The sequence below is a fragment of the Marmota marmota genome, unplaced genomic scaffold, assembly GCF_001458135.2.
Source record: "Marmota marmota marmota unplaced genomic scaffold, marMar, whole genome shotgun sequence".
NCBI lineage: Eukaryota > Metazoa > Chordata > Mammalia > Rodentia > Sciuridae > Marmota > Marmota marmota.
This window is the reverse complement of record NW_026000020.1, coordinates 3,525,843-3,550,964: the sequence shown is the minus strand read 5'-3', so window position 1 is coordinate 3,550,964 and position 25,122 is coordinate 3,525,843. Positions and strand designations below refer to the sequence as shown.

The window sequence follows — 25,122 nt, the reverse complement described above, 5'->3', positions numbered from 1 at the left end:
ACTGGAGAGTTAGGGAGTGCCCAGGTGCTGGAGGACCAAGTCAGGCCAAGCTCAAGGTCCCAGGGGCAGACCAAGGGCAGGTGCAGGCTTGCGTCTCCCGGAAGCAGTCATGGCACCAAGATTCCAGTAAGGACAGGCTTGGGGGAGAGGACGCTCATCCACGTTCTTATCCCTGGTCAGAAACAGACCAACGTGAGAATCGCAGCAGTCGCCAGAGCTCAGAGTCATCCGGGTGACTGAGAGCTGATGGAGGGATGGGCAACAGATGGCTCAGACTGGAACATGCTTGGGGGCTCGCTGGGGACATGTCCAAGATTGCAAGTACATGGTGACCCTTAATAGTAGTGGGGAGCAGGATGACTCCTGGGGGTTCAAACATGCTGGGCAGATGTCACTGGACCTGAGTCTGGGAAGGCCTTGGTGAGTAGAGAGATGGCCAGGCTTGGGGGTGAGTACAGACAGATGTCCCTCCCACTCCTCCCCTCCCTTCCCCCTCTCTGCACAAGCCTTGCTGGTAACCCTGTGGCTCAGGATGAAATGTCCCTCGGATCTCTACCAGGTTACTAGAGGATGCACCCCGAGGGCTCCGCAGAGCCCTGTGGCCCGTCTTCCACTCCTGCCACACCATTATTTATTCCTACAGAACCTGACCTTGAATGTCAGCTCACCAGGAGTATCCCACATGACAGACCCGGGTGGAATGTCCTCTCTTCTCGCTCCTCCCAACGAGCCCTGGCCAGACCCCTCCTCGCCCTGAGCATGGGTGGATAGTGGCCAGTTTATGTGACGAGGGGGGACGCAGCTTTCCCTAGGTTCCCACATAGGGATCCTGGGCCAGGAGGAATCCCACAGGGCGTGGTCCCCCCTTCTCCACCACAGCTGCCCAGGGAACAGCGTGGCCCTGCTCTGTGGGCAGCTTCCCTCCCCTTTGGGGTGATGAGCCTGGTTCTGCTGAGGGCCCAGGGTTCCACATCATCCTGGGTCTCACTGGTCCTCAGAAGCCGCTGCCCCATCATCTCTGCCAGTGACACAACGTGCCCTTCAAACCTGCCACGCACACTTTTCCTTTGGTCACTGTGTCACGCCAGAAAGGCATTTTTGACTTCTCTGGGCAGATGCGGTCCGGTTACACCATAATCTAACCCTGTGGGTTTCACTTTGTGTTGTGCCCATTTCCTGAGGTCAGGAGGTGACAGACAGGCCCAGAGGTGCCAGAGGGAGACTCCCTCTCAGCCCCAAAGAGGCTGAGGTGAGGCTACCTCCCCGGTCCAGGAGGAGAGGGATGAGCTGGAAGCCATGAAGGTAGATGTGACCCCCTCCTTTAGTGTGGGTTCCTCTGAGGATAGCCAGGGAGAGAAGGGGAGATGGGCTGCTCTTTGGAGGGATCTTGTGTTTTGCTTTGAATGGCAACGACGGGGACAGAGACAGGCCCTGGCTGGAAACAACCAGCCGTGACCTGCTTACTGACCCAGCAAGGAGAGCCCAGAGCCCTGAGCGCTGTTTGGGTGAACAGGATTTGTACTGCTCTGCTTTATGCTTTTGTGATTATCTGATGACCCAGTTGCTATATATGGCAGAGGGGACTTAGAAAGTAAGATGGGAATTCTTCTGACTTGAAATTATGCGGTCATTTAGGAACACCTTTGTGAATTATTTCCTAACTCTAGAAGGGCCAGAAATGACCCCCCAGCCCTAACTGGTCAATGCCAGACCCACCTGAATGCTCAGTAAGTGTCTTTACATAGAGACCCAGGCCACCTCCCCTCGCCCTGCCCCATGCAGATGAGCCCCGGGATAGGCACCCCCACATCTTGCTTCAGTTTAGGTTCAGCTTTCCTGATCCTGTCTTTACCAGGATTGTCCTTTGCAAGTGGATGGGCAGGGGCTGGGGAGGATGGACACGTCCCAGGTCCTCTCAGCGTGCAGCTGGCTGGTCTGGGAGTCAGAGCTCTGTGGGCTCCGCCTTCCCAGGGCCTACACCAGGCCTCCAGCCCGCCCCTGAGGCTGCCTGGTGTCAAGGATTCGGCTGCATCGGAGAAATTCTGCTTTTGACTATCCATAGAGGGTGGAGCATTTCTGAAGCCCCGGGCGGTTGGCTTCCTTCAGGGTTTGCACTTTTGTTGAGATTCCACCTGTTCAGTCATTAGCCACTAACACGATATCTAGGCCATTACTATGTACCAGACACCTTGAAGAGTCACTTCCACATGCTGATATGTAAAAAGTACTTGGAACAGTGCCCGGCACAGAGTGAGGGCCACTTCATATTCCCTCTCCTTACTCCTCTGTTCAATAACCCCATGAAGTTGGTCATCGCCCCTGTTCATACGAGAGGAAACAGTGGGCGGCCCAGAGAGGTAGAGTAATTTATCCAAGGCTCCACAGCCAATTTGACCTCAGACACTTTAGCTCCAGAGCCTGACGCTCAATCACTACTCAGAACGCTGCAGAGGACAGAATAAAGTTGAAAGTTCCCAAGTTGTACTGGGTGGTTAGGTAGGGAGAGAGTGAGGACCCCACAGGTGGTGGTCAGCCTACATGGAAGAGATGGCCACTGAGGGAAGACATGGCCGGCTGGGACACAGGGTGAGCAGGGGCCAGGAGGCCATCATCCCCAGCGACAGAATCCCTATCAGTGTCACAACAAGCACAGGCTGGCACATAAGGGATCCTGCCCCATGGTCCCCTGTCGGTGATGCAGGAATGAAGAACAACCAGAAAATCTGGGGCAGCGGCCCACACCAGTAATCCCATCTGCTCAGGAGGCTAAGTCAGGAGGGTTGCAAGTTCAAGGCCAACCTGGGCAACCGAACAAGACCTTGTCTCAAAAAAAATAAAAATAAAAATAAGAGCAACCAGAACTTTTTCCATGTCTGAGAAATATCCTAGAACTTTCTTCTTTTAGTTTGACAGAGAAAAGAAAGAAAAAAAATAATAATGTGAAGCAGAAAATGATGTCATGAGAAAGTCAAAACTGTTCGGTGGCCTCCTTGACGTCTAGAACTAACACAGGCGATCAAAGCAGAAGTGTGAGCTAAGAGATGTGCTTCTGGAGGACCCAGGGCTAAAGGTGGCCTCTGGGATGGAAAACTTTCAGGAGAGGTTCAAGGGGAGCCAGCCACATGCCTTGGACAGAATTGGGGAGCAGTCTGGTTGCACCAGATAATGTGGGCATAGATAACCCAATTTCCCCAAAAGGAAATACTCTAAGGCACAAGCATTCAGAAAGTTGGAAAGATCCACAGACTAAAAAAATATTTCCCCACAGGACTGACTTGCCAGGTAAAAGCTCCATTCAGCAAGAAGAAAGCATAGAACGAGAGTACAAAGTGGGACCTGTTCCCACGGGAGGGTCCCAGCAAGGAGGAGCCCTCCCAGGAAAGGGCAGAGCCCCTGGTTTAGGATACCAGGAAAGGCAGCAGCAGGACCAAGGCCCTGAGACACACTCTCCAGGACACATCCCTCAGCCCCTCCTGCCCTCCCCACCTGATCCAAGCCACTCTGTCAGAGGTGACTTCTGGGCCTGGCAGGGTGTCGACAAGTGTGGCTGCAGCTTGAAGTGGGTCATGAGTTAAAGAGAAATCACTAGATTTCTTTTTAATCATGCATTCTGATTTTTATGGATCATCCATACAGATATGTGAATACAGCATAAGTCTAATGTTTAAATACATGGCTAAGTGAACAGAAGCCTACAGGTAAATGTCATCAAGGTTAAGAAATGAAACAGGGCTGAGACCACAGGCGCTCCTGCCCATGACATTTCATCACACCCCACTTCCACCGAAAGACAGCTGTTTTTCTGATTTTTCTGATTTTGTTTTTGTTTTTATGTTTGGTGCTGGGGATTGAACTCAGGAGCACCCGAACACTGAGCCACCTCCCCAGCCTGGTTTTGTATTTTCATTTTATTTAGAGACAGGGTCTCGCTGAGTTGCTCAGGGCCTCACTTTTGCTGAGGCTGGCTTTGAACTCGTGATCCTCCTGCCTCAACCTCCCGAGCCGCTGGGATTACAGGCATGTACCACTGGGCATGGCTTGTTTTCCTGACTTTTAAAATCATTTGCTTGTTTTTCTTTGTAACTTCATCAATTTTTGAATTGATCATTAAGCTTTAATTGAGTAGAAGTTGAGTATCTATTATCAGAAATGCTTGGAACCAGATTTTGGATTTTTTTTAATTTTTTTGGAATATTAGTACTTACCTCAATATTTGCATAATGAGGAATCTTGGGGATTGGGACCCAAGTCTAAACATAATGCATTTATGTTTTATATACACATTGTACACATAGCCTGGAGGTAATTTAATATGCCATTTTTTAAATTATTTTTTGTATTTATAGATGGACAGAATGCCTTTATTGTGTTTTTATGTGATGCTAAGGATTAAACCAGTGCCTCACACATTCTAGGCAAGCTCTCTGCCACTGAGCTACAGCCTCAGCCCTGATACCGTTTTTAATAATTTTGTGCATAAAGCAAGATTTCATGGCATGGAATTTTCTGCTTGTGGCATGATGTCAGCGCTCAGAAAGTTTCAGAATTTGGATTTTTGGATTAGGGATTTTCAGCCTGTATTGCCTTTAGCTTAAGTGGAATCCTGGGAAATAGCCTTGTGGTTTCTCCTTGTGCTCACCCTGTTTAGGAGATTCATCCTTCTTCCCCTGTCTGGTGTAGGGGTCCTTGGTTCTGGCTGCAATGCAGTGTGCCATTTTAGGAACGTGCTACAATTCCTGCATCCGTTCCAGGTTGGCACTCCTGGCCAGTGCTTCTGCGATCTCCCCGTAGTGCTGAGAACAGAGCAGGTGTAGAATTGCTGGCTTTCAGTGTGTTGGCTTGGGGGGGGGGGCAGGTGTTCCTTCACCTTTACTTCACCCAACTGGACTATTTCCATAGTGATTGATTGCATCAGTGTTCGCTCCACCAGCGGGGTGCAGAGTTCCAGGTGATTGCGTCACCAGACTTGGTACTGTCAGACTTTTTAGGTTTTATCAATCTAGTGTGTGAGGCGACTCCTGGAGCTTTCATTAGCTTTAATTAGCTCATTACTAGTGAGACTGCGTCTTTCCCTGTTTCCTGGCCCTGTGGATGTCATCTCCTGTAAAGTGGCTGCTCAGGTACAGCCATGCCTCCCTTCATGACAGGGAGACATTCTGCTGAAGGTGGCATTAGGTGATCTCGTCATTGTGAGAACATCGAGATCAGTGTGCTACACTAATTAATGTGCTGCCCATCAGTAATGGTACACGATTAGATATCACCTCCCACACACCTATTGCCCCTGAGCTGCAAACCCGTGTGCCACACGGCTGTAGTGGATACTGTAGGCAGCTGAGACACAAGGGTAAGTATTTGTGCACACCAAAGGAGAAAACGTACCGTAAAAGGTACCTCATATTCTTATGGGACAACCATAGCATGTGTGATCTGTCATTTGCTGAAATGTCTTTATGCAGCGTGTATTTTGTTTTTGACATTTTCCTCTTGGACTTTTGGACTCTTGTAACGATTTCCAGGCACTCTTTCCGTGACCTGGACATAGTCCTCGGTGAAGGACAGTTTTAAGTGCCTCTTATTCACCCTCTCCCAGGGCAAGGGGGATGTTTGAACACACAACACCCAATCCTGGGCGGATGAGACAGCAGGTCGAGTCACACACACTCAGTGGAGGACATCGCACACCACACAGAGCCACATAGGGGCTGCACTTGGGAACAGATGCACTAGCAGGGGCTGGGGGAGGCAGGTTTGTAGTAACAGACAGTGGGTGACCCCGGTTGCCTGGAGGATACGATTGGTTTATTTGAGTGATTCCACAGGCCGACAGGAAACTAGCCTGTTACTTGGAAATGAGCAGGAACGTGCCCAGTCCTCTTGAGAAGGAGGGTATTTGGCCGGGGGACCCTATCCACTGAGGCAGAGTGGGGACGGAAACTTGCAGTTAGGCCCTGCCAATGTCATCAGAGGTCAAGGAGGAGCATAACAGGGAACCTTAATTTTAGGCCTTTTATTGTGGGTACGTGTGTTGCAAATATCTTCTCTCACTTTGTGGCTTACCTTTCCCCTCTTTGAGGTATTTTAATGAACATAGCCTTTCTTTATATTTAGCAATATATTTAGTTAATTCAGCGCACCAAGGGCAAAGCTATTCTCATACTGTTTGGCCATCTGTCTTATTCGCATCTCAGTTGAATGTAAGCATCTCGAGCATGCCTCTGACATCTTGGTTCCTTAACCAGGTGAAGGCCCCGAGGAGCCCATTCCTGCTGCTTCCTAAGTCAAGGAGTCCCCAGACCTCTCACACTGTGCCTTCTAACTGAGGCCAACACATATCTTCAGCCAGAACTGTCCCCTGGGGCCCCTCAGGGATGTTACAGGACTGAATGTCCACCCAGCCCACTTGCAAGCCCACTGAACTGGTGCTACTGGTCCAAGGGAGAGAGGTTTCCTTGGTCCTCAGCGGTGTCAGCTCATCCCCAGGCACTCGAGCGAGACTCCCTCGGGGGGCACAGGAGAGGCTCGGGTGCAACTAGGCCTTCCTGGTGAAGCTCAGGGAACTGCCAACTGCTCCTTAAAGCAGCCTAGGAGACCATTAGCAAGTTGGGAGAGAGAAGCTCCTGCCTGATGCAGGTAAATGACAGTCCTGTTAATGACTCAGACGCGAAGATGGCTGCAGATGACAGGTTCCCTCCCTCGTCTCTGTAATTGCTATTATTTTAATCAATAGAGCTCAGCTCATTCAAGGAACGGTTCAACTGCAGATGTGATGTATTCTCCTATCTGCACTAGGGTTGAGATTTTCAAATTGTCATTGTTCCTGGCAGTACTCAGCACGTGGAAATGGCATAACAATCCTATACTAGCAAATACATACAAGCCACGGGCAATTCTGAGCCCTGTGTACTGACTATAATGCTCACGACCTCCCATTACCCCACCTCCCCCACCTCCATCCATCTTTATTCTGGGCAGACTTGCTGCCCGAGGTGCCCCACAGCATGAGGATGGACAGGCCAGTGACCCCAACCTCATTCTCTGCCACACCCGCCCTGGGAGAGGTGGCTTCAGATGGAGCGTCCAAGAGAGGAGCACGGAGTGACTTAGTTATCATTTTCATGTGTCTGAAATATCTTTAAGAGGAAAGGTCACTCTCATCCATGAACATTAGTCATCAGCTAAAAAAGAAAACTAGAGGAAAATGGCTTGAACTGCAATCAAGACCATAGAGTCTTTTTCGTAGAGATTAAAAATTGGTGTCTCCGTCTAAGCCATCCTGAGTCCTTCCTTTCTCTCCTCCTGTCCCCCAGTCGGCCACCAAGCTGTGTCCACTGTCCTCACACCCATTAACATGCTGACTCCAGGAGGGGAGGGACTTGGTGGTGTTTCTTCCCAGCACCCCAAACAGCGTCTGAGCACTTAGGAGTCCTTACCAGTATGACCAGTCTTACCAATCCCGGTTGCAGTTTGGTTGAGTGGATTGCCTTGGACTCCCCTGCCCCGTCTGTCCCCATGCACACTCTAACCGTCTCCGGCCTGGCTTCCTGGGCCCCCTCCCTTCAGATCACACGTGGGATCTCTTTGAAATACAAGTACAAACCGAGAGCGGTGGCGCACACCTGTAATCCCAGAGACCTGGGAGGCTGAGGCAGGAGGATGGCAAGTTCAAAGCCAGCCTCAGCAACTTAGTGAGGCCCTACTGATACATATCACTGTTACATATCACTAAAAAGAAACAATAAATAAATTTTTAAAAGTATATATATATATATATATATATATAAACTTTTTAAGGTTACGGTATAANTATATTAAAGCAAGTGATTGGCTGGATATTTAATTTAAAAATATGTACAAAGATGTTTGATGCTGTGGGAGTAGATGACTTTACTGAGGGAAATTGAGGAAGCCAGAGAGATGTGCCTGCCTCCTCCCTCTCCCCACTTTGAACCCTTGCCTGTCTTTTCCTGTAGGCTAGCCACTAGCTACACATGGCTAATGAAATTTCAATTACAATTAAATAAAATTAAAGTTTCATTTCTTTTAGTTGGACTAGTCGCCTTCCAAGTGCTCAGGGGACACAGGTGGTCAGCAGGTCCTGTGAGGGGTGGTACAGATGCAGACCCCCGACTCACACAGATGGCTTTATTGGACCGGGCTGTATCTAGACTCTAATATTTAGGTTGGATCCCAGTACCTAGGCACTCGGGGGGGAAAATGTGAAACTCCTTCAGTTCCAGACCTTTAAGAAATAAACAGGCTGCTTTTTGCTGGCCAAAGGGTCAAGAAAGGAACCCTATGTACTGTTTGGGCCATTTGAGTGAGTGACGGGGCTCTCCCTGGGGCTCCACGTGGCCTCACCACCCCAGCCAGGACACAGACAAGACAAGATAAGAATTTGACTTTGGAAAGGAGGTTAGAACGAATAAAGAAGGGAGGGCTAATTTTAAGCAGATGGGGCGCCGTGGGCCTGAGGAGGACTCCTCTTTGTGCATCTGTTAGACTTGACATTCAGTCTTTCCTCAGCCCATGGACAGTAGCACATTCGCATTTGAGCAAGTACAGGGCTCCTCCGTATCCGGGGACCTGCACCAAGGAGTCAGGCAACGCTGATTGAAAATATTTGGAAAGAAAATTCTGTCTGCGCCGAATGTGTATTTTTTTCTTATCATTATTCCCTGAACAATACAGCGTAGCAACTAGTTACAGAGCATTTACATGGCATTAGGAAGATAAGTCATCTAGAGATGATTTGAAGTCTACAGGAGTATGTGGGCAGGTTCTACATGAATACTAGAACATCTTTCAGAAGGGACTTAAATGTCTATGGATTTGGGGAGCTACAAGGGGTCCTGAAAACCATCCCCAGAGGATACCAAGGGATAACTATGGTTCTTTTATTTTTTTTTCTTTTAATTTTTTTAAGTTTTCAAAAAAGATTATGGTACTGTGCATCAAACCCAGGGCCTTGGACCTGCTAGGCAGGTGCTCTAGCTCTGAGCGCTTCCCCCAGACCCTATAAAACCTTTTCGGTCACAATTTAGGATTACAGAATGATGCATGGGGAGTGTTCACAGAAAATCAGATCTTGGGCCAGGTGCTGTGGCACACACCTGTAACTCCAGTGGCTCAGGAGGCTGAGGGAGAAGGATCACAAGTTTGAGGCCAGCCTCAGCATTTTAGTGAAGGCCTAAGCAACTCAGTGAAACCCTGTCCGAAATTAAAAAACATAAAGGGCTGGGGGGTGTGGCTCTGTGGGTAAGCGCCCCTGGGTTCAATCCCCAGTAACAAAAAAATAAAAATCAATAAGACCTTGAACTTCCCCTTTCAGAATCTGATCCTGAGGAGTCAGGCACAGTTTTAGCCCCCGATTTTGCCTATAACTACCCTGGAGTGTGCACCTCTGTTCTTTATTTTCTTTTGCAGTCGGATGTCATGGATCAGAATTTGTTAAATTTCCTTCCAGAACAAGAACATTCCGAAGTTTATAAAATGCTTTCTTCCCATATGCTTGTGACGGAATCCCCCTCCCCAGAATTCCTAAAATGTAAGTTTCACTTCACTGTTTTTTTTTTTTTTAACCAGGTCTGAAGATAAGAATTTGACTTTGGAAAGGAGGTTAGAACGAATTAAGAAGGGAGGGCTAATTTTAAGAATAATTTTCCTCATGACTCAGAACGTTTTCCAGATCCTTTGAGGTATATTTTTAAGTTTAAAGCTAAAACCGGAGTCGGAAATCTGTAAGACATTTAGCTTTTATGTGGAAAATTTGAAGGCACAGACCTTAAGAATAACAACTTGTTTTGCATGTATGACGAGATTTTTTTTTTTTTACATGAGAGTCTTTCGGTAATAAACAGTGCAAAAAAAAATCTGCGAATAATCATCTTATTTAGGGAAACACTAAAATGCTAAATTTGTATACTTCCAAATAACCAACTGGTAATTGACGAGTTAGGTCAAAAACTGAAAGTCTGCCTTCCCCAGGCTGTCATCTGGTTATTTATACCCATTTGCATTTTGATGGAATTTTAAAGTTTTTAACCAAAATACTTGGCAACGTGGCTAGAAGCCCGGCCTCGGTGCCCGGGAACCTCATGTCACTTAATGAAGCATGTGAAATATACACAGTAGCGAAGATGCTCGCATTTGTTCGAGCCTCAGTCCATTTTCCATGAATAATTTGTCCTGTCGTACATCTGATTTGACTTCAAAGCAAAGCAAAAAAAAAAAAAGATTAAATTAAAGAGAGCGGCTCTAGATGAACAGCTTGATTTTAATATACCGTCTGAAAACAACCGGAACTAATCAATGCCGACACAACCGACCACAGACATTTGCAAGCAAATTAAGACTAATTGGGCCCGAGTAGAGAAGGAGAAGTATCTCTGAACAATGGTAAGAGAACCCTGTGCCGCCAAGGTTAGAAAGCCACCTTCTGAAGTTAGTCACGAGGACAGAAATGGGCTGGCCCTGCATGGACCAAGTCCCCTAAGAGTTTTGACAAACACACCACTTGTTTAGTCTAGAATCTGTGTAATGTGCCTCTTCCTTTCTCTTTTCTTCCCTGAACGGCCCAGCTGACAACGATTTAGAGTTTTATTGCCATCTTCTCAGAGGCAGCTTGGACCCAAAGGAATTTCCAACTTATGAATACATAAAATTTGTAGGAAATTTTCGATCTTACAACAATGGTAAGCTTTAATTGTCCCCATAATTGCCCACAGTGTCTTTTATCATGCAAACGTGCACATGAGCCACCGCCTAAGAATCCTAAGAATCACTGGGAGAGGGAGAGGGGGAAAATGTGTGCTTTTTTTTTTTTTTTCAAATTTGCATTTCGATTTTTCTGTTCCCAAGATGCATTTTTCTGTGGCTCATCAGCGCTCTCTCCCTTTCCAGAACACACTCCCACACCTGTTTGTGCCGGTGCACAATGTCCCCTTCGATGGCATGCAATTCGCTTCTTTATTTTTTCAAGCTGATGAAATAATTCTGCCCTGTGAGAAACAACTTACAGTTAATAAAGAGCAGCCTACAGAATCCCCAGAATAGGACTTCACTGTGACATGGAGATCAGGATCCTTGCTTTCCTCATTCCTGTCTCCTCTTTAAGCCCTGCCGAGCTCATGCTTTAATAGATCTGGTCCACGGGTCTTGTACTCGCTGTGGCCCAAATGCACAGTAAAGGGGCTATTTGACCATGAGCCAGCAATCTACACTGGGTCAATTATCAAGGAGGAGAAGCCATCACTGAAGTCGTATTTTCTGAAACTCCTAGGATAAGGAACTGTCCAAACTCTGGCTGCAGAGATGTGAACCCGGAACTAGACTTAACGCTCATTTTTACTTTTGACACATGCAACATGGAAATACAGGCCGAGGCCAGTCATTCAGCAACCCAGTCTCATTATGGACAGATCATAGAAAGGCCGGCATCTTGTTTGCTGTGCTCCTCAAAACGCAGCACAAAACAGAGAACTTTGAGAGCGCTGATATCACATTCATCAGCAAAGACGGGAGAAAGTGTTGACAGGGAAGGAGGGAAAGAGAGAGGTGCAGAAGGAAAAAACATACCAAAGAAAAACAAAGACAGAATGATGAGCTGCAGAACAGAGAGGGAGGGCAGCCAGGGATCCAGGGCGGAGAGGAGGACAGCACTGACTGCTGCTGGTTTAATTACTGTTGTCTGACTCGGAACCCACGTAGGTCTGTTACTCCAGCCAAATCAGTCCCAGATCCCGTTAGCGCCAACCAGGGTGATAGTACTGAGTCCTAACTAACGCTGGGGCTAACCAGGAAATTCTTTTCCTCCAACTTCGAATGATTCTTTGTTGCGTATTATTTGCATGAATACATATGTTTTATAAAAAGTCTTCAGCTAGATGCTGAACATTGTGATCCTGCTAGAGGGATGTTCAGGCACAGTGTCCAGGGTTTTGCCTGGACAGTGGGCTCCCTGGCTGACTTGGAGGACCTCCTGGGAACCTTCCTATCCAAGGCTTCCGGGTCTCAAGTGGTTGGAGTGACGGTTGGTGTCTGCTTTCCAAAGGGGGCCCCTAAACCTGAGCAAAGCCAAGGCCTGACCATGTCTAATCCGATTCATCTGCAAGGTCTGCCCAAACTTCATGCAATGAGTGTTTTTAAAAGCCACACAAAGAAGTCAATGGTGTCTTGCTGGGTGGTTTTCTGGGCTGCCCAATTAAAGAATCCAGCTTAAGAGACACCATAGAGAAAACCCAGCATCCGCCCGGCCAGTGCAGTGGGTCTTTGGATAAGATAACTAGTTAAAATGCAGATTCTCAGCCATTACCTTAAAGCAGATCTGAGACCCAGGAATGGGGAACTGAAAGGACTGGGGACTTGGGCTCCAGGATTCGTGACATGCACTTGGACTAGTGTGACACCAAGTGCCATTCCCTGGAGAGTTCAATGGCAAGGCTTTCAGACAACTTTATTGTGGAGTTAATGTAGTGGTGGTTTGGAATTGAATTCAAATGTGCAGGCTGGTTCCTCAAAACATTAAACATACAAACATTGAACATAACGTTAAACACAGAACAACCACATGACCCAGCAATTCCACATCTGGGTGTATACCCCAAAGAAGCGACAGTAGGGACTTGAAGAGATATTGGTGCACCTACGTTCATGTATGTCTGTATGCAATAGCCAGAAGGTAGAAGTAGCCCAGTGTCCATCAGTGGATGGATGGGTAAAGAAATTGTGGTATATCCTTACAATGGAATATTGTTCAGCCTTAAAAATGAAGGAAGTTCTGACTCGTGCCACAAACGTGAATTAACCTTGATATTAAGAGAAGTGCACCAATCACATGCATACACTTAAAAACAGGATGGTGGTCAGGAGTGCAGACTTACCATGCATGAGGGCCTGGGTTCAGTCCCCAGCACCAAAAATAATAATAATAATAATAATTGTATGTTATGTGCATTTTGCCACAATTTTCCTTTAAAAACTGCACGTACTCTAGCCAGAATAGCAGCACATCCTAAGCAACCAGATGCACAGAGGGGAAAGACACCACACCTCTCAGAGTGCTGAACCTGGGAATTATGGGATGCTATTCCCACGTGTCCCCATGACAACAGTGCACACACCTGATTATTTAAAGAACCAATCAGTGATTGGCTGGTGAGGAGCAGTTGTATCCTTTATGAATTTACATTTCTACACCTCTTATGAAGACACTGCCAGCTATCACATTGACGCACCCTGTCATTTATCACCTCTTAGAGGATTTCAAGGAAATAGCTGCATTCTGAATACCTGGGCTTTTTTTAAACTAGCAAGGCTTTATTTTCACTTCAAGTTGAGACAGTGTTTGTTTGCCTGGAAGAACGTGTAGAAATGATGTGCGACTTTTTTTTTTTCTTACTGTTACTGCTATGGCAGGGACAGCATTGAAAGTAGAAAATTCAAAACCAAGAATGCAGTGTCCCTCCGGAGCCTGTTGTGCAAACCAGAGTTAAGACGGGCTTTATGCAGACGAGAGTGTCCAAGTATAAATAGGGAGCTCTCAGACCCTCAGGAAAAGGGCCCGAAGTGGACCAGGGAACGCTGGTTGCGGTTCAGAGAGATCAGCTGTGGTGTGCTGCTGCACAGGAGGGTGGCCATTTGTTCAAAACACTAGGAGAAAGGATGGAGAATGTTCTCACCTCTAGGAAATGATACGTGTTTGTGATACAGATACAGATGTTCCCTGACTTGAGCCCTGGACACCCTGTACATGGGTGGAACATGACTTGGCTTCTCATTAATGTGTACAATTCTGTGTCCAGAATTGTAATACAATTAAAATACAGATAAAGAATAAAACAGTGTGCAGGCCCCAGAGCAGGGAAGAGAGAGGGCCAGACTGAGTCAGCAAGGGCTTTTGTGACCCTCAGATCTGTGGAGAAGAGGCTCCCCTCTGTTGGCTCCTTCAACGTCTCCTCCTGCAGGCCTGGGCTTGGGACCCAGTGGCCATGAGCTGTCAGTAGGTGCTGGGGGAGGGAGGGGCAAAAGCCCCTCTGCCCGTGCTAATGAGCTCACACTCTCCAGTTGGAAGTTTCCAGACTCACGGGAGGTGGGGAGGCTGGTGCCCATTCGACCCTGCCCACCCCCAGCTGCCTTTGGCACGGCAACCGTGGCCCAGATGCTTGAGCAAGATGGAATTTTCCCCTTCTCTGCTATTTGCCCATAGCAGTCACCCCTCAGGACTCGGTCATTTGCCCCCAGTGTCCAGGGGGAACAGAGGGAGGACCGACCTCACTTCTTTCATCTAGATGGCTAACAAGTGGGAAGAAATACAAAAGAAATACAAAAGAAATGGAAAAGGAAGTCATCTTCCTCAGACGTGTTCACCTGAGCAAAAGCTCAGGGATGGGATGAGTGACCCCGTGTTCTGTCTTCTCCTGGCCAAAGGCTGATGCTGACCCTGGGTGACGGGTGGCAGACGGGTGGACCCCCCGGTCCCAGCAGCCTTTGAAACAAGANGGGGGGGAGAGGGAAATGCTTTTGGACAAATACACCATCGTATCTTTTTACTTTCCCAATTAAATATGGAGCCCACTGGGCCTTCCGCAACCCCACACGCCCAGCGCCACGTCCCTGCCCTGTTGCTCTGAATGGGAAGGAACCAGCGGGTGATCTTCAAAGATAGTCTTTGCTTTACGGGGTCCCAAGAAGCAGGTTCCAGTTCCTGAAAGATGACTTCACGCCAGGAGGGAGGCCAGCCTTTCTCTGCACCCTGGCTCCTCCCCCGGACTTGGATTTAAATGTGCGTCTGACTGAAATCCAGAACGCAGTGTTTCAAAAGTCGCTGGTGTGGTTCCAAATAGGTCACCCTCAGCAAACATTCCACTCTGGGCTTTCCAGAAACCGCACACCAGAGGATAAAAGTTTCCCTGCCCTCATTTCACCTACTCGCCTCTAACCACACCGCCAGATTGGAAAGATGGCATAAGTGGGGACATTTCGGCTGAGAACACACGGATCCATGTGTTCCCTGAAGTTTCCGGAGACTGCCTCACTTTATGGCTTGGAGAGGGTTGTTTTTGTGTTTTGTTTTTCCCCCTGAACTGAACTAATGGAGATGTCTCAGCTAAGGGATGGAGGGGCATGCACACCAGGTCTCCCTGGGAATGGAGACAGGAGCTTGGACAGCTTCAGAGATGGAGTGTGGACCTGTCCATCACGGGTGCCTCAGAGAAGCAAGCAGAGTGTTCCCTCCACCCAGCAAAGCAGCCTCGTGTCCTTCCCCAGCAGTGGTCATTGCTGCCACATTCAGCAGCCCAGGAGACGAGATCCTGATAGAGAACAAATTGTCACCCAAGAGCATCATCCCGCGGGGACATAGAAGGTCCATGTTAAAAATGGAGCAACGGGGAATGGCCGCACGTTTATCCACCACATCTTTCTGCTTGCCTTAGTCCGTGAGTGCCAGTCATCTCATCATGTGACAAAGATGTGACAAGCTATCCATTTGGACGACAGGAATGAGGGCCTGTTAGGAAGCCCACTTTCCCGGCCACACAAATAACATGACCCTGTCCACACCAACCGTCTAGTGGGTATCTTAGAAATGACATTCTAAATCTCAGGCCCCTAAAAATACTCATTTTAGTTCATGAACACCAGGGAAAAGAGGAATTAGTGAAGACATACAGTCTCCCTTTAAATTTTTTTTTAACCCCGCAAATTGGAGACGTACAGCTTCTAGGTATGGATCTCATCTTCTCCCACATTCCTCTTGCTCTCAACAGAACGGGCAGAAAGGAAAGTCGAGCTGAGCATTACCCGGCAAGGAAGGCAGTGCCCAGGACAAAAAGTGGGCAGGGCGACTCTGCTGCTGCCCCCGTGAGGACCCCCCATACCTGGCTCTTCAGAGGACATTGAGCAAAACACCTGCAGAGAGAAAATGAAGAGTCTGAAATTAGCACTTCGTTAGTGGGAGATGATTTCTTATGAATGTGCAGAGAGTGATTTTCCTTCCAAAAGTCCAAAACAGTAGTCCAAAATGTGTTTAGCACAGTTTGGGATTTAGGAACTTTTTTTTTTCTTCCTTGAGCAAAATCCATTGATTATTGGCAAGTCTTCCCAGGGACCGATCAGTTTTGTTTGATATTGGTTCCCAGAAGTGCTGAGGAAGCTCTCTGTGCCTTCCCCTGTGAACTACTGTGTTTTCCTCTAGCCATTGCAACTATTTTATTCTAAGCAGGCCATCCCTGGTGAGAATACCAGATCGTTCTGAGGACTGACCCCATAACTCAGTGGAACTGGGGACAACCGTCCTTGTCCATTTCTTTCTATTCCTTTGCTGTTAACTAATGTTCACGATCATCATCTCCGCCTCCTCCTCACTCTTTCCTAAATTCTTTTGAAAAAAAAAAAAAGATATCTCAATACCTACAGTCTCCCTGCCTCTGCAGATATCAGGACGAACTTGGGAGCTCACCTTTGTCAGGGGACAGACTTGAAACCCAACCTAGGGTGCATCCAAACGAAACAGACATTAGTCATTCTGAGTCTCTGGAGAACCTGGGAGTCTTATTTTTGGACTCTCAAGGGCATCAACCTAAGGCAAAACTCTTCCAGGGTGTCTGAAATTGGAGACTGTCATGAATGGTTCCAGACTTGCTAATCTGTGGATCATTTTAACATGAAGACCTCAAATCAGCACATGGGGGTCCCTCCCAGCAGGAACACAGGAGGCACTTGGGGATTTTCCACCACAGTGGTGATTACTGTGTGGGATTCCCAGCAGCTGTCCTGTCCAGGCCCCCTTCTGACCAGTGTCTGTGCCTCAAAAGGGCAGTGAGCTAGCCTGAGGGCCAGGGGAGCCCAGAAACAGTGCTCTGCAGGCACCTTCCACAGCCCCAGCTCATGCTATGGGAGGAGCCATCTTTTGGATCCCAAGGTCCATGCACGAAGTACTGGCAAGGATCCAAAGGTTTCTTCCTCAGCTGAATGCAAGATGGAAAGTGCCTCTTGTGAAAGTCTCACCCAATAAGCACACATTGAGCACCCGCTGTATGCAAGACACCTGCTCAGACCGGAGAAGAGAGCAAGATCAGCTCTACCTTGGGGGAAGCTATCTATTTAGCTTTCGGGGCAAAAGTAAGATCAATTTGAGTAAGAAGACTCTAGAGGGAAGAAAATAGCGAGAAAGAATCACTTTTCTATCATGAGTGGTCAGAGATCTGAGAAAGCAGGGCTGCACCTATATTTAGTGGTTGATCCTTCGGAGAGGCTTGGGAAAAGCCAGTTGTAATTAGAGATAGTTTTTCTACTTAAATTGAACAACTAATTGAATTCTTAATTAATGGCTTTAAACCACCTTGGGATAGAAAGTGCCCGAGAGTTATCCTGAGTGCTAAATCTGACTGTGAAGTCCCAGGGAGCAGCGGGCTCCTCTGTTGACTCTGGAACCTGAAGGAGGGCTCATGCTGGGAGTAAAACGTCATTTTAAACTCAACTGGTGACATGTTTAGAGTAGCTTCCTCTCCTTGGTTTTCCCCCAAGGTTTTTCCCTTGGCCTCTGTTAGAACATTCATCTTTGATTTAATATCACCCTGAATCAAGCCCTGGGACATTTACGATCCGGGGTGGGGAAAACACTTGTTTGGGAAAAATAATAAAGTTGCCCAGTTCTGGTCCCATCTGTAAAATATCTAGATGATCAAGCACAGGCCACAAGCAATAACGAAACTTCCCTTTTAGGAGTGCATTTTTATCTTGAAAGCCTTTGAAGTCATGAAAGAGCAGATAAACCACATGAGCGGCAGCCGAGTCAAATGTAGCTCTGCACAATGTCCACTGCATGACCGTGACCTGAGTCTGGGCCCCCCTGAAGATGGAACAGGATGCAGCAGGTCTTGGGCCCACATTCCTGTTCCAAGATCTTTTTCTGTCCTTGTCTCGTCTTCAAAGCAAATCCAAAGGAAAACCCTTACTGACAGAGCCCTTGGATAATAGACCAAAGATGGGCCCATCAAGATGCATCATGGAGCCACAGATGAAGGAGGCATCATCCTCTTAAATTCCTGGGAAGTCCTCGGAAGCTTGCTTGGAAGGTCTTGATATTCTGAAAGAGTCAGGAGAATTTTATGAGGTCATTATCTAGCTGGGTGATGTCTCTTAGATCCAAGCGGAGAGTATTTCACATCTGGGAAAATTTTTAGATGTCTCTCTTTCATTACACAGATGTTCACATCTGCGAACCCTTCCTTTATGTGGAATTGTTTCCATTCCCCTGGATAAATTTCTTGGCTTGCCCCTCAAATGAATCTGCACCAGCCTAAGCCAACTAGTGACAGATGTAAACTCACGAGAGGCCACTATTTTTTATTTTTCCCACTTTATATTCCTGTTTGGAAACATTTATTAGTATTGATGTGAATGAACTCAGAGACTATGTCTAGATAAAATGAATTTATTCGTGTTAGCAGTAGGAAGGCCATGTGATATGGGATAAAATCATTTCGAGACATATGTATATATAAAATAGAAAAAATGGGAGAGCTAAATCTCAAAGAAAATTTTGTAGATTTCATTTTATAATGCATTTTTTTTCTGATATTCTATCTGTTCTTAGTTAAGTTGGGAAGCATAATGAGGTTTAAATTTGCAAGTTTAGAACATACAGGTTGTAGAGTCGTCCCTCAGAATCTATAGAGCATTGATTCCAAGACCTCCCCAAAGATACTCAATCCAAAGATGACCAAGTCCCTTGTAGAAAATGACCTAGTATTTGCGTACCACCTTTATACATATCCACTTTATACTGAAAGTCACCTGTATAAATACTTGTGTGCTGTATTGTTTAGGAAATGACAAGAAGGAAATGTATGCATCAGCAATACACACACAACTCTTTTTTTTTTTCAAATATTTTCCATCTACAGATGGTTGAATCGGCAGATCCGGAACCCTTGGTTATGGAGGGCTAACTGTAACCCATCACATTTTAAGAAGTAAAGAGAGTGCAGACTCTTGGCTCTAGGGATCCTCAATCCTGTCTGCAGAAACATGTGGAACTTTTGAGTGTATCCATACCTGGGCTTCACCCCCAGAGTTTCTGAATCAGCTGGTTTGAGAGGGGCCCAGGCAGCCATGCTAAAGTTACCAGGGAAACCAGGTGCACAGTGAATCTGAGAATTCCCCGTGTGTACCAAGTCGGCCTTTCTCATATTTAACGAGGATCTTGTCCCCAACCAGCAAACTCCACCTAAAGACAGAAGAATCTTTCTGGCCCAAAGACCCATCAGTTTTCCACAATCCCCCTGAGAGTGGGGGTTGGAGGATCCCAGGGACGCTAAGTGGTGTCTCCCAGAGGACCCTGGGCACGCAGTTGTGGACATGAGCCTAGAAGCATCCCCTCTCTTTCCTGGGAGACCCCAGACTTGGAGTCTGGAGATGTGGGTAGTATCCCTGCTTCATTCTTTCCACTGTGGGAATGACCTTCATTAATTAATAGATCCTTTCTGGGCCTCAATTTCTAAAATGAGGGCTGTAATACTTTTCCAGACTTGTGAGAATAAATCACAAGACACATGGGAACAGATTTTGTTGCCTGCGCAATGCTACAGAATTAGCAAGTTTGTCGTGGGCACTATGTGTGTACGTCTGGGATGACCCTATGTATTAGCCAGGTTTCCATTACTATAACAAAATACCTGAAATAAGCAATTCAAAAAGATAAGCCAAGTATGAGTTTGAGGGCAGAAGCTCTTGAATGGCCAGTGCCAGGACAGGGCAGGGGTGTCTGTGCATCCAAGACACCACTAATCTCCCCAGGACCATCCATATCAGGAGCATCCTCTGACTAAGAGCTCACCCTTCCCACAGCAGCCAGGGGGAGGGAGCATCCAGACCCTTGCTGCAGAATGAAGCTGTTCCTCGTGTTGCCGAAGGTCTTTCCCAACACAAAAAGTGCAGGGTTATGGGGCAGCGGGTGAGCAGGGCGCAGTGGTTACCAGCAGGACTCACTCCCAGCTGCTTCTAGTAAACTGTTTGGCTTTGAGCAAGTGCCTCGGTTTCCTCATCTGTGCCATGGGGATAACAGGAGTACCTATCTCATTAGGATTTTGTGTGGATGAAATGCGTGAAGCCACACACACACAGCCCCAGGAAGCGACTGTAAGTTTATGGTAAGTGCCAGGTGGGATTTGACAGCTGTCACCAGACAAGGCTAACTGTGTGTCCCCTCTCCCCACCCCCTGCACAGTGCCTAGCCCCTCCTGTAACGGCTTTGACAACGCCCTGTCAAGACCTTGCCGCGTGTCACTAGGGAAGGAGGTCTGCTTCATCGCCACTGTCCGCCTGGCAACACCGCAGTTCTTAAAGGCAAGTCCCCCGCAGAGAGGTCACTGTGTGGAAATCGTTTCCATTGAGTCGCGTCTGGTTATATCTCATTCGTTATCTTTATGGGAGAGAATCAAATTGCCACGGAGTCACCACATTCTAAATTTGTAGATGCTGCTTTGAAACATCTACCAGTTTAGAATGTCTAGCCTCCGCCCCTGCCACCCTAGCCCTGTCCCAGGCCCTCCCTGGGGTTCCTGCCAGGTATTTTGTTTGAAGGCAGCGTCACTTGCCATTCAGCCCACAAAGATGCTGCCCGATGGCCCCACCCACATCCCCATCTTCCTGGTCACCATGAACACCGCCCAGGGCAGGCAGGGGAGAGAGTGGAGAGTCACAAAATTGAGGGCTTTTTCTGTATTCTCTCATCAAAGATTGGTAGCACTCTCTGGAACGAATGTTGAGCTAAATCAGTAACTCAAATTCAGTTGCAAAGCCATTTCCCACATGTTTACCACACTTCCAGATAATAGGAAGGGAGTGGTGTGACATTTTGGCTCCTAGGTATTTTTCCCCAGCTTGTGAAATAAATTTAGTATCAGCTAATACTGAAATTAGCTACAGATGACGAGTTTCAGTCCAACCCGGCTGGCTTGTGAGGATCTGAACTTCTGTTACCCATCATGCATTTCTTTGCAGCAAACCTAGGGTAAGCATCTGGCACCCCAGCAACATTCTTTTCTTTTCTTCCCCCCACCCCTCTTCCAATACAGGAAATGTGCATAGTTGATGAACCTTTGGAGGAATTCACTTCAAGGCATAGCTTGGAATGGAAATTTTTATTTCTGGATCACAGGTTTGTGAAGAGGGAAACGTATTTGGATTGGGTCCTTTTCAAGTGGTGTTCACATGAGCCAGGTTCTCCTTGGGAGACAGAAGTCCAGCCTGATCCTTTGAAGAAAGACTCACTGGCTACAGGAAACGTGGTTCCCAGCCAAGGGAAGGGCTTCCCCTTCTGTACCTGCTTCCCCTTCACGCAGAGGTTGAAGCCTCAACCCTGGGTCATCTGTGGGATGACCCCCTTCCTGCTTCCAGAAAGACAAGCAGATGTGCAATGAACCCTCTCCTCTGATCACTTCCAACACCCCTTTGATCCTTGAGTCCAATTTTTCTTCTTTCCTTTGTAACATCATTCACTGTTTCAGAACAAGAAATCTCGCTTCCCTGCCCTTTCGTTTTTCATTATACAATGGAGCTGGCCCCATCTATAGCTGTTTTTAATTAGTCAATAGCTGATGCATTTAATGATTATTTGGGCCAGAGGATGCCAAGGAAATGGAGTGTCTAAATACCGAAATAACTTTGCAAAACTGGTGCTGACCAGTGCAATGCTATTTTCTTCCCCTGGTTCTTGAGAAACGAGGCCCCTGTGGATATTAAATGTGCAAACTGTACCCTGCGTGTTGAATGGCTGGTGTTGACTGGCATGGTCCGTATGGTGTCCTTCTGATGGGGAATTCCCTGTGCCCTCCTGCAGAGCCCCTCCCATCATAGGATACCTGCCCTTTGAAGTGCTGGGCACCTCAGGCTATGACTACTACCACATCGACGACCTGGAGCTCCTGGCCAGGTGCCACCAACACTGTGAGTACCCTCACCCAGACTGACCACAGGAGCGTCGTACTTGATCCATGGTGACCGGACAGCAGGGCTCTGTAGTCTGCTTGTCACCTGGCTCCCTGGAAGCCAGGGACTTGGTTTCCTCTGCAGTGATCTAGGGGTATGGAGGAAGTCGTTGTCGACATTGATGTCGTGTTTCAACTCGGAATTGACTTTGCCCCAATCCCCAGCACTTCCCAGCACCATTCAGATAGGCATGCTCCTTCATCCAAATCGTGAAATTAAGGCAATGGCAGAATTTATTTGTAAGTTAGCATTAAGTGTCAGAGACGTAACACTGAATCCACCTAGATGGATTAGTCTTTAGTCGGCAGTTGGTGGTATTGGTCTCCAACTCCAGGCAATGCTGACCTGTCCTCTTCAGATATCACCCTAAGTCAGCGTCTCCTGGGGTGACTTGAGTTTTCTAGGTAAGAGCTGTCTTAACCATTTGCATTAAGAGATACTAATGCACATTTCAGCATCTTCTGCAGGGTGAAGTCTGCTGGAAAGCCAGGAATGGGCGACATTGTAGATTGTGAATGTTGCATAGCAGGGGATGTGCACAGGGCACTGAAGGCTCAGGGGGACCCCCCCTGCAGCTGGAGGAGGTCCAGGGATGGCTCTCTGCCATGGAAGAGGGGAATACGCTGGCACATACGTGTGGGGTAGGGCTCCTGATGTGGGAGAGCTAGACTCACAAGATTGATCAGTTCTCACTTCAAAAGAGGAATCAAGAATTAAGTACTCGAGGGCTGGGGTTGTAGCTCAGCGGTAGAGCGCTCACCTAGCACGTGCGAGGCCCTGGGTTCGATCCTCAGCACCACATAAAAATAAATAAATAAAATAAAGGTATTGTGTCCAACTACAACTGAAAAATAAATATTAAAAAAGAAAAGAGAATTAAACACTCAAGCCAGGTGTGGTGGTATACACCTATAATCCCAGTAACTAAGGTGGATAATGCAGGAGGATTTCAAGCTCGAAACCAGCCTCAACCACTTTTTAAGAAGAGAAATGGTGGGGAGAAGGAATTATTATTTAAGGCTCATTTTTAATTTTTTTTTTTTTGAACTGGGGATTGAACTCAGGGGCACTCGACCACTGAGCCACATCCCCAGCCCTTATTTTGTATTTTATTTAGAGACAGGGTCTCACTGAGTTGCTTAGCTCCTCGCCAAGGCTGAGGTTGGCTTTGAACTCGCCATCCTCCTGTTTCAGCCTCCTGAGCCGTTGGAATTACAAGCACGCACCACTGCGCCCAGCTTTTCATCTTTAAAAATTTAACCCCCCGCTCCTCAAAGTGTGGTCCCAGGACGAGCTACATGGCTAATGTGTGCTAGACATGTAGTGTCTCAGCCTCCTGCCACCCGGCCTGAAGAGTCACAATATCCACTTTCACAAGATCCCCAGATAATTTGTGCAAACATTCAAATTTGAGAAGCAGAGCTGCCTTAAACCTCTGACTGCTTCTGGCTCTTCTAACGGAGAAAAAGCCAAGGGAAGAGTTACCTACCTGGCCTGAGCAAGAGGTTCCTTCTCTGTGGAGCCCATGGCGCCCCCTGCTGGCTTCTCTCCTATTCACCAAGTCAGTGGCTTCGTCTGTAGCTTTAGTTTCCTAGGTAAGATTCTTCTTAACTGTTTGTATTAAGAGATGCTAAATTCCAGGCCCTGTGGCAATAAAACCGAAATTGTTCTTCCTCTGGTCCACATCCCTTTCTTCTACCTGGCACAGATGATAAACCACCAGCATCCATTGTGTTCTGGACACTCCCAAAGGGACCTCCTACAAACATGACCATAAGGGGCTCCAGGCATCTCTGTGGCTGCAGGGGACGGCCTGGGGTGGAGACACCCATACCAGACCCTCTTTATTCTAGAACTGTGTAGACTCAGTCTGAATTGCTGTCTGGCAGCCACAGAATCCATCCAGCAGTTGCTGGCCGTCAGGTCTAGTTTGGGTCCAGGGCTCTCAGGGTCTGGATGCTCCCTCCTCCGCTCGGCTCCAAAACCAGCTCCACCTGCAACGGGAAGATGAGCCCCAAGAAAACCAGGGCCTCCTTTTAATTAAACTTCCAGTTTAACAATCTGTCCACCTCTGCCCTTATTTGAAAATCTCTCTCAAGCTTTTGAGCATGTGGAAAAAATACACGGATCACTCTTCTATTATTTAAGATTGCCTGAGAGTTAGCAGGAGGCGTGACCCAGTGGTAGAACCCTTGCCCAGCATGTGCAAGGCCCTGGATATGATCCAGGCACCCTGGGGGGAAAAATAGTATCAGAGTCTACCATTGTCCTGAGAGTCACTTATTGTACGGTGCAGCCAGGGAAATAGGCAATGCCGGGTACGGTCTTTTGTAATGTGGATTTTCGTTGTAACTCCTGGGGGAAAGATTGCTTTCACGTTAATGTGTGTTACATGCAGAATCCGTTTTCTACTCCCAGTGATGCAGTTTGGCAAAGGGAAATCGTGCTGCTACCGGTTTCTGACCAAAGGTCAGCAGTGGATTTGGCTGCAGACCCACTACTACATCACCTACCACCAGTGGAATTCCAAACCCGAATTCATCGTGTGCACGCACTCGGTGGTCAGGTACTATGCGGTGGCGGGTCTGGGCTTGTCCCTTCAGTGCCTGGGAAGGGTGCCCGGGGTCCGTGATGACTGGTGCAGATCAGCAGCCCCTCAGGGCCTCCACTGTGTCTGAGGGTCAAGGTGGCTGTCACTTGCAGTGAACAGGACAAGTCCCAGAGCTTAGCACCTCCCAGGTAGCCTCGCCGCTGTCACCTCCCATGACTGAGACTTCTGAGTTTCCTCCAGGCCCCTGTGCAAGCCTCATGAACTCTTTTAGGCTGCCAGGATATTACTTAGTAAGTTCCTGCTTCACTGACCTACTTACATATTTTCCCCTCGTCTCTCTCCATCCCCCAGCCTTCCCGTGTCACTGATTTGAGAAGAAAATTAAAACGTTGCCTCTAAATAACTCAAACACATACTCCCTTTATTTTTAATGTTCTAGAAACCCCTGCTGGCAACCGAGGCAGTGTTCAGAGAGCAGCCAGGCTGACTGTGGGAGAAAGTCCCCTGCGGGTGTCTGGTGACCTCAGGGAGCCCTCAACCCAGGGCACCAAAAAAGACAACCCCCCCCCCCCCCCCCC

At 47.7% G+C, this 25,122-nt stretch overlaps 1 protein-coding gene across 1 annotated transcript in view; it reads left to right on the top strand.

Annotated features, from left to right (window-relative positions):
* Window positions 1-25,122, top strand: part of Npas2 (neuronal PAS domain protein 2) — an 83,705-nt gene that overhangs the window by 32,206 nt on the left and 26,377 nt on the right. The window contains exons 6-11 of the mRNA XM_048810401.1: window positions 9,427-9,547; window positions 10,581-10,694; window positions 20,231-20,349; window positions 21,081-21,163; window positions 21,845-21,951; window positions 24,412-24,559. Of these exons, the coding sequence (XP_048666358.1) occupies window positions 9,427-9,547; window positions 10,581-10,694; window positions 20,231-20,349; window positions 21,081-21,163; window positions 21,845-21,951; window positions 24,412-24,559 (692 nt within the window). The remainder of the gene's footprint in view (window positions 1-9,426; window positions 9,548-10,580; window positions 10,695-20,230; window positions 20,350-21,080; window positions 21,164-21,844; window positions 21,952-24,411; window positions 24,560-25,122) is intronic.